We start from the raw sequence: 12,394 nt of genomic DNA, 5'->3' as shown, positions 1-12,394 counted from the left end.
GAAATAAGATCCCTATTTCAATTCTGATCCTCTGGGAATAATAGTCGATTTCGGCCACCCAACTTTTGGACATCCATATATAGGAACATTGCGTACCTCCCAGGTTTTTACTCCTCCTAAGCATACAACCTCTGACGGTGTAAAAATACACGAAATGATTTAAGTAACTGGAGACCAGCCTCTGGACAAAAAACTTTGGGGACCAGATTTCGACGGCAAGGGTAAAACAATTTACTCACATCATTCACCATGACCGTTGTGACAGTTTACAGGAATGCAATGCATCTGACAGCTAGGATCCTCAATAATCTAACCAGACTAGATCATTATTTTCCAAAGCTGTCCCTGCTAAGGATCAAATGGTGGGACCAAGTCTTCGACATGGATCATGCTCTGGGTGTATTTACTTTTCACCCATCACATGAGCACAAAACCAATAACGTGACACCAATGTGGTCACCTCGTTTGCCCATCACACAGCACACTACCACAGTACCACGTCCCGTACTACATGCATGCTCTCTCTGCCATGGCATAATAGTCAGTCCTGCTGGCAACGCAAGGAGTATCGTGATCTGGCAACAAAGGCACTACCACTGCAGAACAAACAGGATGATATCTGCATTCCAATCGTACCGCTGCAGTATTGCTCTTTTAATTTGCCACGAGTAGGTCCACTTACCTGAACAATAGAAAATTATCTGTCAGTATCATTCCAGCCACAATAGGCTTTAGTTCTTTTGACCCTCTCTTTTCCCTCTTTTCTTCTGAGGGTCAAAAGAACTAGAACAAATTTGCCCACTCCATCCTTCAATAAGTATTTGTAATTTCTTTAGATTGAATAAATCGTTGCATAAAAACTTTAATTTAAGTATCCAATGAGTAGTAAATAAACTTGACGATAACTGGAACTAAACAACTTAAAACAGATAGAAAGGATCCATTGATTATCAATGCCAACAAAAAGTGGCTGCACCAGTAATCATATCGTTCAATGTGAGACAAAATATGCATGGGATGTAGGAAAAAAAATACTCGTTTCCATCTTCTGAGTATTTGCATCTTCATCTTACTCCTTGATGAACATGTCTGAGTATTTCTCCAGACACCTCATTTAACCAGACTCCAATTACTAACAACAATAACAAAAACAAGTACCACATGCAAAATCTGATGCAATAATCACCCTCTGCCACTCACAGAACAACTCCAAAAAAGAACTTGGAAAGAAATGTACCAAGAATAATTGCAGATTTTCTTTGACGTATGCACAGTTAAACAATTTTAAATTGTAGGTGAAATCTTCAAACAGCTGGAAGTTGCTCAATGATCAAATACCAACCTTAAGAAATCAGATTTTAAGGGGCTCAGTCATCTTATGTGCCCATCCAACCAACAAAAATGGCAAGGCAAGCAACTTATTGTAAATATTGTTTGAGGAAGGTTAAGAAACAACAAGTTTATGGCGACTCTTTTATTCATTGCCTTACAGACATGGGGGGACACTTTAGCAGGACCCAGAGAAAGGCAGTTTCTCCTCCCAGAATGGCCCTTGTGACTCCAGAACTGTTGTAGGACGGTTAATGAAAAACAACACAGGATCTTGTGTATATAGATATATCACAAAAGAGACAAGCAACTGAGGACCAGAGAATTGGATTCCAAGGTTACCAACAGCTTGGCAGATGGGCTAGAAAAACAAGGAGCTACTAGGATTCAATTATTCAGGGATTTGATTCTTTGGGGGCAAGGGGGGATTTATAACAGAAACAAACGAGTGGCTACTGGGACTACCTAGGCCAAATGAAGGGGTGTTTCCTGCACAGCAGTGTGAAATGTCTTAGACTGATGGAACAGAAAACCAGAATGCTCACTGGGTCATGGTTTTACTGGCTAACTGGCCAGTTAGCTCATCCAAACAATGAAAACCATCATTTAACTGGGACCCACAGACGGCACTGGGTCAATAGTCTGTTACTGTCACAAAAGGAAAAAATGGAAATGAAAAGAAAAAAAGGAACTGAAGTGATCAAGAAACCAAACCCTAATGTCAAGACCTTCTGGAGTAAGAACACATCGTGATGAAAGCTAAATCCAAAATTGGTCTTCTTTTGTTTGAATAAGTCATGTTAATTGATGCAGGAATCAACATGCCAAACATAGGATTTTCTGCATGCTTATCTACTTTTTGCATTTCTACATGGAAGTATTGTCATCAATAGTTATTTTCCAATTATTTTTTATATCAATAGTTATTTTCCAGAAAATGGATGTGGCAAAAATGTGAATGCTAATTACAGTAATGAGAGGAAAATCATAATTGAAGAGGATTCGGAGGTGGTAATAGGGTGGCTGAATAAAGATAACAGTAGCCTATGGAATTATAGTAATGAGAGGAAAAAGTTTAAGTGGCTGGTGAGGGAGAAGGAAGTGAAGATGAGGTGGGTTCAAAGATCGGCTAATTCCTTGGCTGATGGATTAGCTAAACAAGGGGTAGAAAGGGACTCAATGTTTTGGGCCAATTTGTAAACTACTGTTTCCATTTCCTTTCCTTTTCTTAAGTGCTCAAGCTGTATGTGGAAGACAAGAGTGCTCGTCTTCTTCTTTGTAATCATCTTTTTCCTGATTTAATGAAATTCCTAATGAATGCGTTATTGATCAGAAAAAAAAATGTGAATGCTAAGACAGATGAGTGGAAAAACTATAAAGGATAGGATTAGGAACGAAGTTATCCGTAGAAACCTAGGAGTAGCTCCAATAGGTGATGAAATGAGAAAGATAGTAGACTAAGATGGTTTGGGCACATGCATAGAAGACAACCAACTGTACCAGTTGGAAGAAGTGATTTGTTACACATTGATGGGGCTAAAAGAGCTCAGGGTAGATGAGCTCAGGCTAGTAGGTTAAAGCTGTAGTCCTAAGCAACATTGCATGAACATGGACATGGGAATCAGAATGAATGCATGTCCAAGAGAAAACATGGACTTGTCTCCATGTTTTTTGAATACTATTAAAATAGTTCATATTTTTTGGATTCTAACATTATATACGGGTACCCAATCAAGGACATATTTAATCTTTTAGCATCATACAAAAAAAAAATCTCTCCACACCTGATTTAGCTAAGGAATCAACCACTTGATTCAAATATCTCATCTTTAGCAGCAGCCAATGGAAACAGAAAAATGAATTCCAAGCAGAAAATAAGCCAGCCTCCATGGAACTCTCCCAAAATTGATTAACCATTCATAATCCTAGATCCCCCTCCACAAGCAAGGAACCAGAGAGAAGGCCTTTGGCAAACCATAAGCCCTTCCAGTAGTACCTTGCAGTGACACGAGTACAGGACCACTAAAAGCCCAAAAAGCCATCAGCTCTCAAGATAACCCCACCCCAATTCGGCCTTTACCTCAGCAGTATTTCTCAAACTGCAAGACGAAAGCAAGTAGCAAGTCTCAGAGCTAGGAGAGAGTTGGTTGAAGAGACTTTAGGATTTCCATGAGATTTCTACCAAGATCACCATAGCTGACTCCAGAGAAACTTCTATCTGTTTGCATCTACGAGATAACAAAAGGATATACCTTCTAAGGTCTAACAAAGGGATGCTTTTATTTTCAAAAAATCTTCTATTGCATTCTTCACAAATGCCCCACATCACTACATGAATTGTTCCCTTCCAGACTTCCAATAGATCCTTCCCCCCTTTCCCATTTTACTTCCTTTCCACCGGTGGATGAAATCACAGATGGTCTGATGGCGTCTACAGGGATCTAAATGAAAGTTGCCACCCCACAATATGTCTAGGCAATATTGTCATAACTCACGAGCCACCACACAATTTATGAGAGTAACCAATTTATTCACTGTCCCTTGGACGAAGAATGAAAACATGGGGTGAAAGACAAGTTTCATTGTGTCCCTCCAATTTATGAGCATGTAGTGTTATTACAAGAAAACAAACAACATATGGTGGACGCCATGTCGGTCAGAATTGTATGGGGAAGTGGCCACTATGATTAGAGGTGTTTGGAGGCAACGAGTACAGCAGGGGGCATATATGTGATAAGGAAATACTGAAAAGACTAGTTGCTTGGACCTTGGAGTCTTTGGTAGGCATGTTCCTATTGTCTATTGAAGCTATGCTAGCAGATTCAAGGGAACAATTCCAGGGTTTTATGGACTGAATGAAGATGAAACCAGACCATTATTTTGGAAGAATTGGATGGCATTTGATCAAAGTAGAATATAGTCTGTGGTGTGTGGGGGGAGAGTTCAACACCATTCATTACTCATATGAAAAGAAAGGTGGGTTTCGAATTTTAAGTGACAGGACTAACAGTGATTTTGAATAAATAATAAAGAATAGGAGGGACCAATGCCCAAGGCCAGAAGGAGAAGATGGGAGACAAAACATGTTTCTGATAAAGCAGCATTTCAGGAAGACATAAAATGGAGGTAGAGGGCTAATACAAGAAGAAATGTGAATGCTATCAGAAAATTGAGATAAAGTGGAGAGGCGTTGGAGGATAAATTGGAAGTAAAAAACTACATTTTATAATTTTACAAGAAACTATTCAGGGAAAATGGCAGAAGAAACCCAACTTAGAATGCCTGCAATTCAGAACTATATAGGAAGACTGTAAGAACAACAGAGAGAGTGTTATTTCAAATCTATAAGGCAACAAGGCACTGGACCATGATGGATTTACAAGCCTATATTTCAAGAAGAGTAGGTTGTTTGTGAAGGAAGACATCATGAAATCCATCAAAGAATTCCAAGCAAATGGATCTTTGGAAAGAAGCTTAACTGCAATTTACATTGCATTAGTTCCAAAGCTGAGAGGGGCTAGTATATATCATGAATCCATCATGTGTGTTTGTGTGTGCAAACATGTATTTTACCAATAAAAAATGTATAATTATTTTTGAGATGTAAGGCCCCGTTTGGTTCATGGGAATAGGGGTTTGGAATCGGAATGGGCTATTCCGATTCCAACTGTTTGGTTGGGTGGAATCGGAATCCCATTCCCATTCCCACTGGAATGGCCATTCCTTGCCCCTCCCTTGGGAATGGAATTCCATTCCTGCTGATTCCAATTCCAATTCCCATTCCTGTCTGAACCAAACAGACTATAGGAATAGAGCATTCCGATTCTGACTGTGAACCAAATGGACCCTAATATATGTATACATAAATATTATTTTATGTTTCTTAATTCAGTTTTTATTTTTTTATTTGCAAAAAAATGCTAAAACTTACCATTTGAGGTCCAAAAAGGTTTTTTTGGCAAAAATAGTGGGTTCAGTGCCTTGTGACGCATGACCTCGATAAGTTACCCAAAATATATAAAAAAAAAAGATCACCCCGATCGGGCATCGGAGAGAAAAGTTATGGAAACAGGCCAACTGTTGAACTGCCTGGGTTGCACTTTTGACCAGGTCAACATTTTTTTACCAAATGGTGGGTTTCAGCAGAACCTGACCCAGAATCAAGGCCAGGTCATGGTTCAAACAGTTCAACCGGCCATGTCAACAACAGGTTGAAAACATTGCTCAATAACACCCATTGAACAAATAAAGAAGATGAAAGGATCTGAAAATGGGAAAGCTTAGGGAAGTTTTCTGTCAGGTCATTAATCATTATTTAAGAACTTGGCTCCAATCCAGTGGTAAAGTCCCATGCAAAGGAGATCGGATTCTATCAGGGCAAATCTATGCCCACACCATTCTAACAGCCTTTTGTAACCTTGCATTGGGAATATCTCCCCATGAAATAAAGCACACAAATATGGAGATATTCTCAATGCAAGGCAGTAAAAGCTGCCCGAATGGGCTGCCCTGACTGAAGCTGAACTCACGCAAAGAGGCTTGGTAACCTCATATTCCTTCCAAAGTTTCTATCATGCTCTAGCATGCTGTGTTGGATAAGCATCTGATAGCCTGCAGAGGAAGAGTTTGTCATTTATTTCTGCAATGCCCATTGGCCAGTGAGGTGTATAACCACTTCTGTTTTCAATTCAGGAGCTGTTCAAACAAATTCCCCATCATGCTTCAATTCAGAATCTGCTGCATTCTTCAGTTTCTATTGACTAGCATGATGTAGATATCTTATATATACGGGGCCTAGAATGTTTCCTTTTTTTGATAAATGAATGAAACTATCATTAGTAGAGAAAAATTGAGCATACAAACAGCCTAATAAGAGACATGAGATGTGACCTCCTCTTTAAGGATGAAAGCAAAAAACTCACACTTAACAGAAATCAGTTTACAAAGTAACCCGATACAAAGAAACCCCTGAAACCCTTTGTTTAGCAAGAGAATCAGCCAAAACATTTGCTGACCTGCTAACCCACTGAAAATTGACATATTTCTTGTAAGCCAGTTAACTCTTCTTAGAAGATCCCTATAATCCCAATTAAGAGTATCTGGATTCGACAACCAACCCACAACCACCTTAGAGTCTCCCTCAATTAACAAATTCTCCACTCCGAGTTGGTTGTCAAGTTGTATTCCTTGTACTGCTGCTAGTATCTTAGCCCTTGTAGAGTCTCCAACTCCCACTGGTCATGAGTATAAGGAAATAATGTTGCTATATCCTTATCTCTCCAAACCCCTCCTATGCCCGAGGGTCCTGGATTCCCTTGACTACTCCCATCTAAGTTCAATTTCACAGCACCCTCTGAAGGGGGTAGCCAACTAACTTGTATTCTACTCTTTTGAGAAAAAGCGGAAGCCACCACTGCCCAATTTCTCCTGAAATCATCATGGGAGTAATTCTCAAAAAGTGCTGAAGTTTTTAGCCAATGGGTTGCCCTTGTCAAGATACACCCTTTTACTTCAGAGAGGCTCCTTTCCTTGAAAGATTCTGGTATTTCTTTCCTCCCAAACAGTCCATAACAGAGCTGCTCTAGCACATTTCCACATTAATTCCCCCCCCCCCTGTGGGCCAACCAAAGATAGACGAATCAAAGAGCATATTTGTGTTGGATGGAAAGTTCCACCTGCACCCAAACAACAAGAAAATCCAATTCCAAATAGCTGCAACAAAGGAGCAAGATATCATCAGATGATAACAGTCCTCACTCTGCAATTTACCAAGAGTACACAAATTTGGGGACAAACACATAAAAGGTTTCTTCTTTTGCAGGTTATCCAAAGTATTAATCTTACCATGGTAAACTTCCTAGCAGAAAACCGCTATTTTAGGAGGGATGGGCCTAGACCAAACTCCTTTAACTGGAAACACCCAAGGGGAGGAAATAGAACAGAGGGACTCAAAGAAAGAGGCACAAGGGGAGGAAACAGACCAAATTTCAAAAGACGGTTGAGACAGATCTATGAGAACTCACCCGAATTCCGCTCTTAGAGGTCAAAAACCGCCTCCAAAACAACCTAATCCGGAACGGAACCAGGATCCTCCTATGCGAATAGATAATTTGAGGATTCAAACCCTCTTCTTTTGAGTTCAAGTCTCTAGTGAGTGGATACAGTAGATTAGGATTATTCACGGATACGCAAAGAGTTCTTCGGAAAATGGAGGATGTTGGGTAAATTTGTTCGAACATGGTTCTTTCGTCGTTTGGAGCTCATAGCAAGCTATCGGAGATGGCTTCATGGCTTCAAAAAATGAAGGATTCTAACATTTCCTTTTCAATACGGACGTACAATTCTTCATGCCCAACAATCACGTCCTTGCTCAAAGACCTGAAATCTGTCCCCCTTTCAATGGAGGATCTGAAAGGAAGGCTACAGAAAGATGAAACCTTGTCGGTTGAACAAGTAATCGGATATTCTGTACTGGTGGATGCCTTGAAATGGTGCCCTTCGGAGGGGAAGTTGGATTTACACGGAATGCACTTGGCTACTGCTTATTTGATCATGCTTAAGTGGGTACAAGTGCTAAGATCAAGGTTTAGAGCGGGAAGTTGGGTAACTCCGACGAAGTTTAGGGTGATATGTGGATCGGAAAAGCATAGCAGTGTGAAAGGGGAATCGCCAGGGAAAGCCCTGGTTAAACAGATGATGGTTCAGATGAGAAGTCCGATGAAAATTGATCCAACCAATGTGGGATGCTTTGTTGGCAAAGGAAAGGCCGTGAGGGACTGGCTAAGATCGGGGGGGTGGGAGAGAGAGAGAGAGAGAGAAATGTGAAGGAACGGGGATTATCGTGTATCGCAAGGTTGGGAAGATGAACAGTGTTTTTTAATCTCATAAGGGTAGTATGGGGATTAAAAAATATTGTAACAGTTTTTTGGACGAAAGGCTAATGGAAGGGGGTCTTTGTCTCATGGTCATAGTACAAGGGGGGTCTTTGTCGCAAAACAAAGTATAGGGGGTCTTTGTCACTGACCCCATAGTATAGGGGGGTCTTTGTAATTTACCCAAAAAACAATTATCTAAAATTAAAATACATAAACATAACATGTAAAACGTGTTCAAATGAAATTTAAAAATAAAACCAAATATATAAAACATATTCAAGCATGCAAAACCCTCAATCTCTTTCTTTCCTCAATTGGTTTACTTCAAATAGGTAATGTGATGTAAAACATCTTGCATTCCTGATTCTATAAGTCGCCCTTGTACCAAGCCCCTCAAGGAAAGCCCAAACAAGTTCATGTTAGGGTCTTATATTCTTAATCCCTCTATAAAAAAATGATTTTATAATCTTAATTGCCTTTTAAGAAGATGATTTACTAGGATAATGAATGAAAGGTCCAAGCCACCTTTCGCTCGCTTTGCTCACTCACCGAAACTCCGAGAACCCCTATTTTCTAATGTTCTTCATTCATCCTAATAAAATATCTTCTTAAAAAGCAATTAAAATTACAAAATCATTTTTTGTGTAGGGATTAAGAAATTAAGACCCTATCATGGACTTATTTGGGCTTGATCAGGTTTGGGGGGCCCAACTACTAGGTTCAAAAGAGAACAAAAAACACAAAAAATAAAAAGGCGCACACCTGGCCTGAAGCACAAGGTGCACACCTTTTGAAAGTGTTGCACCTGGGGCCTAGGCAAGGCGCATACCTTAAAATGTGCCTAACCTATGCACCTAGTCCTTTTAAATCACTGTTCTGCCAAGACCTCTACCATGCCACTGCCAAAGGAAATCCAAAATATGTTGCTGCTTACCACTTATCTTTACTAAACTCTATCAAGTTATTCCTTCTCAAGCATGATGTTACAATATTGAACACCAAACAGAGCTTTACTAATAAGAAATTAGCATCCATCAAGCTCTATGGTAGAACCAAGAACTTTTTTATTAATATGATAAACAAGACATTTTTCTATACAATTAAGCACACAATTAAGTGGAAGAATGATTGTTAATTTATCAATGCATGTTAGTTCCTTGAACTGATAAATTATTTTGACAGTTCAGATAAGTTTTTATTAAAAGAAAGCAAGTAAAAATATAAGGTAATAGATAGTTTCCCACCAAGGCTAAGAACAGCATTATGCACACCAAACTCCCACCAACAGCAGCAATCCCCGTGATAGCCACTCCAAAGAGAAAAAAAAAAACAAAAAAAACAAAAAAAACAAAAAAAAACTAAATACATATGATACATTGTGTGACACTGCACCTAATAAGAAGAATAATTATAATTATAATTATAACTAAGCAACCAAGGGTCTCTCATTCCTCTACCCATATCTACATACCATTCACTGCAACCGTTTTACTTAGCATTAAAAACACAATTAGTTTGTGTATGGGGGCACCCCAATTCCATTTTAATTACAATCTATGTACATCCTAAATAATTCATGCAAATAGATGGCCCATTGATGAATTTGAGATAACTTTGTAAGATTAATCCGTGAATCATCTTTGTCAAATATGGAATAGCTGAGTAAATGTTACATGTTAAAATAAATGATGTAGATTCCAATAGTGTCAATTCTCTTGTATAAAACAATGATCAAGTCCGTTCTTAAGCTTGACAGTGGAAACCAAAACATAGGAGCATAAGAAAAAACAGATATAGTTTTCATATTAAAGATACAAGAGGGTCCAAGATATTTAACTTCTCTAGAACAAGTTAAGGTACATAACAAGTCAGTCTAATGATCTCCCAAGATTCCAGACATTCATCGAAGGGCAAAATGAAATATAACAATAATATTCAACTTGTTTCAGCAAGAATAACTCACAAGGCTAACCCGCAGCATTTGATGATCCTGTAAGTAAAAATCCTGAAATTGTCTCTGCGGCCAATTTATCTGCAACTCATGCATTGACATCCATAAGACAAATGATGGTAAAGAATATGTAAAAGAAAAGGACATAGAAAATAAAGGACAATGGCTTAGCTGCCCACCTTGGTTTGATTGGGGCAGTCGGGAACCCAACTCAGAATCCACTAATCCTGACTGGCCTCTCTCCTCTTCCACACCATTATCATGTTGAGGATGCTGCAATTGTCCAACGACTGGAGGAACTGTAAGCACTCCATTGTTATTCTTCTCCTTCTCAACTTGTATATTATGATTTTGTAAATGAAGCATACTGCCCAACTTATCATTTTCTTTCACAGAAGCATGGTTCTGAAGTTGCTGGTGCACCACGCCAGAACCCGGCACCACTTTTTGTTTATCCTTGTTTCCAATGGAAACACCATTCTTAGGCAGCCCTAGCACTACAGTTGAAAGATTCGTCCCTGTCAACCTTTCTTTCACGCTTGAACCAATATCATTCAAATGTACCAGAACCCCACCAGGTTTACCATTTCCCCCAGCCCTAGGGTTACTTTGTATCCGCTTGTGCGCAGCCACAGCAGCAGTAACAGCAGTATTCCCTTTCGGTTTCTTCTTCTGCTCCACCATGGAACGCGCCAATTCCTTTCCCCTCTCTTTCTCCTTGTCTTTCTCTTTCTCCTTCTCCTTCTCCTTCTCTTTGTCTTTGTCTTTCTCTTTCTCCTTTGCCACGAGGAAAGCAACTCGCTCCAACGCCTCCCGTGCTCTCTTCTTCGTCACTGAGGCTTCTTTAACTCTTCTTTCGGCCTCAATCCTAGCCACAGCCGCCGCTTTGCTCATCGAAACAGCAGCGATCTTTGCAGAAGCAAGAAAAACCTTGGCAGACTTCTGATCAAGCACCCGCCGCCCTCCACCATTCGCCGAATCACCTTCCCCGACTTTGATCTTCTTACTCGAGGCACCAACTTCGAAGAACAAGAAGGCAGGGTTTAGACATGTGGGACAAACATAACGAGGAGCACTTTCAATGCCGACACAGGCCAGGTGTGCAACAGACGGACATTTCAAGCACATGACGCGTTCATGTGGAGGTAGAGACCCCTCGTACACCTCAAAGCAATGAGGGCAAAATGATCCGCCATGGAACTTCAAGACGCAAGAAGTACAGAGACGTCGGTAGATTCCTCGGTGCCGGACGTTGTGGAGGAGCCATCGCTCCTCGGAGCCGCAGCCACCGCATTCGGAGGAAAGCTGGTCTCGCTTCATAATTTCAGAAGCATGGAGAATATAACGAACAGAAACGCCTAAAACCCAAACCAACTTGAAAATTAGGGTTTAATCAACCTATAGATATTCAAATTAGGGGTAATAATAATATGTTTCTTTGACACATTGAACAAAACCCTAAAAAAACAACACACAAACCCTAGCAATTAGGGTTTTAAGACCCCCCGAGATTCAAATGAGATGCAGATTCGAAAAGCAAACCGAACGCTAAGAAATTTACAAATGGAAAAAAACGGTTGGGGAGTTCTGAGAAAGATACCGCAATTGTTCTCTCGACTGTAAGCATCAATCCTGTCGTGCTCAGTTGGGTTAAGAGATATTTGGAAGCGCAGAGAGGTAGAGGTTTGGAGAAGGGATCATAATGTGAAATGCGGATGAAATGTGGAAGGAGGAAACCCGTTTCAAGGAGTGTAGAGAGAAGGGACGTCTGACTCCTCCGAGGTCGCGTGGCTGTTATGTGTTTATCTTTACTTGACGACCGGAACGATCCTTGCCTTTCGCGGAAGAATTTACAAGACTTTGCCTTATTTGGTAGTGAAAAAGGAAAAGGGCGAAGCTCATATCACTGTTGGAATCTGGAAACGGGTGCGCACCAAGCGTGTCGTTTTATGCTTTTAGCTTTTAGAGGTGCCAATTGGGCTGGCCTAGCTAGAGCCCGAATCGGTTCATGTCGAAATTTTATACGGGTAGTAGGGCTGGTCTCGGGTCTAAGATGTCAGTCTTTTTATTTTTCAGGCTAGGCTAGTCCAAATCCGATCTGAGTCCAGTCCAATCATATATATTTATACATAAATAGTTACATACATAATATATATATGTAGGTATTAATCAACCTGAGCGGCTCGGGCCGAGCCTGCTCTGAGCTCGAGTGCATCAAATTATAGTGTAGGTTGGCTTG

General features: G+C 40.2%; 1 protein-coding gene and 1 pseudogene across 1 annotated transcript; one reads left to right on the top strand and one right to left on the bottom strand.

The window, feature by feature from the left end:
• Positions 1 to 207: 207 nt before the first annotated feature.
• LOC104607149 (uncharacterized) lies at positions 208 to 12,026 on the bottom strand. The gene is made up of 4 exons (XM_010272687.3): positions 11,756 to 12,026; positions 10,335 to 11,513; positions 10,168 to 10,236; positions 208 to 682 (listed from the first exon to the last, which is right to left on the bottom strand). Exons 2-3 carry the CDS (start codon positions 11,473 to 11,475, stop codon positions 10,172 to 10,174), a joined length of 1,206 nt encoding a protein of 401 aa, XP_010270989.1. The 5' UTR covers positions 11,476 to 11,513; positions 11,756 to 12,026; the 3' UTR covers positions 208 to 682; positions 10,168 to 10,171.
• On the top strand, positions 7,567 to 8,154 carry LOC104607218 (pentatricopeptide repeat-containing protein At2g17033 pseudogene; annotated as a pseudogene).
• Positions 12,027 to 12,394: the final 368 nt, after the last annotated feature.

Source organism: Nelumbo nucifera, chromosome 3, assembly GCF_055504915.1.
Source record: "Nelumbo nucifera cultivar China Antique chromosome 3, China Antique-T2T, whole genome shotgun sequence".
Taxonomy (NCBI): Eukaryota; Viridiplantae; Streptophyta; class Magnoliopsida; order Proteales; family Nelumbonaceae; genus Nelumbo; species Nelumbo nucifera.
The sequence above is the reverse complement of the archived record's forward strand: the minus strand, read 5'-3'. Positions and strand labels throughout refer to the sequence as shown.

Coding starts and splice junctions, on each gene's coding strand:
- LOC104607149 (XM_010272687.3), bottom strand. CDS start 11,475: ATGAAGCGAGACCAGCTTTCCTCCGAATGCGGTGGCTGCGGCTCCGAG. Junction 10,237..10,334: donor ACTGCCCCAATCAAACCAAG/GTGGGCAGCTAA, acceptor CATGAGTTGCAG/ATAAATTGGCCGCAGAGACA.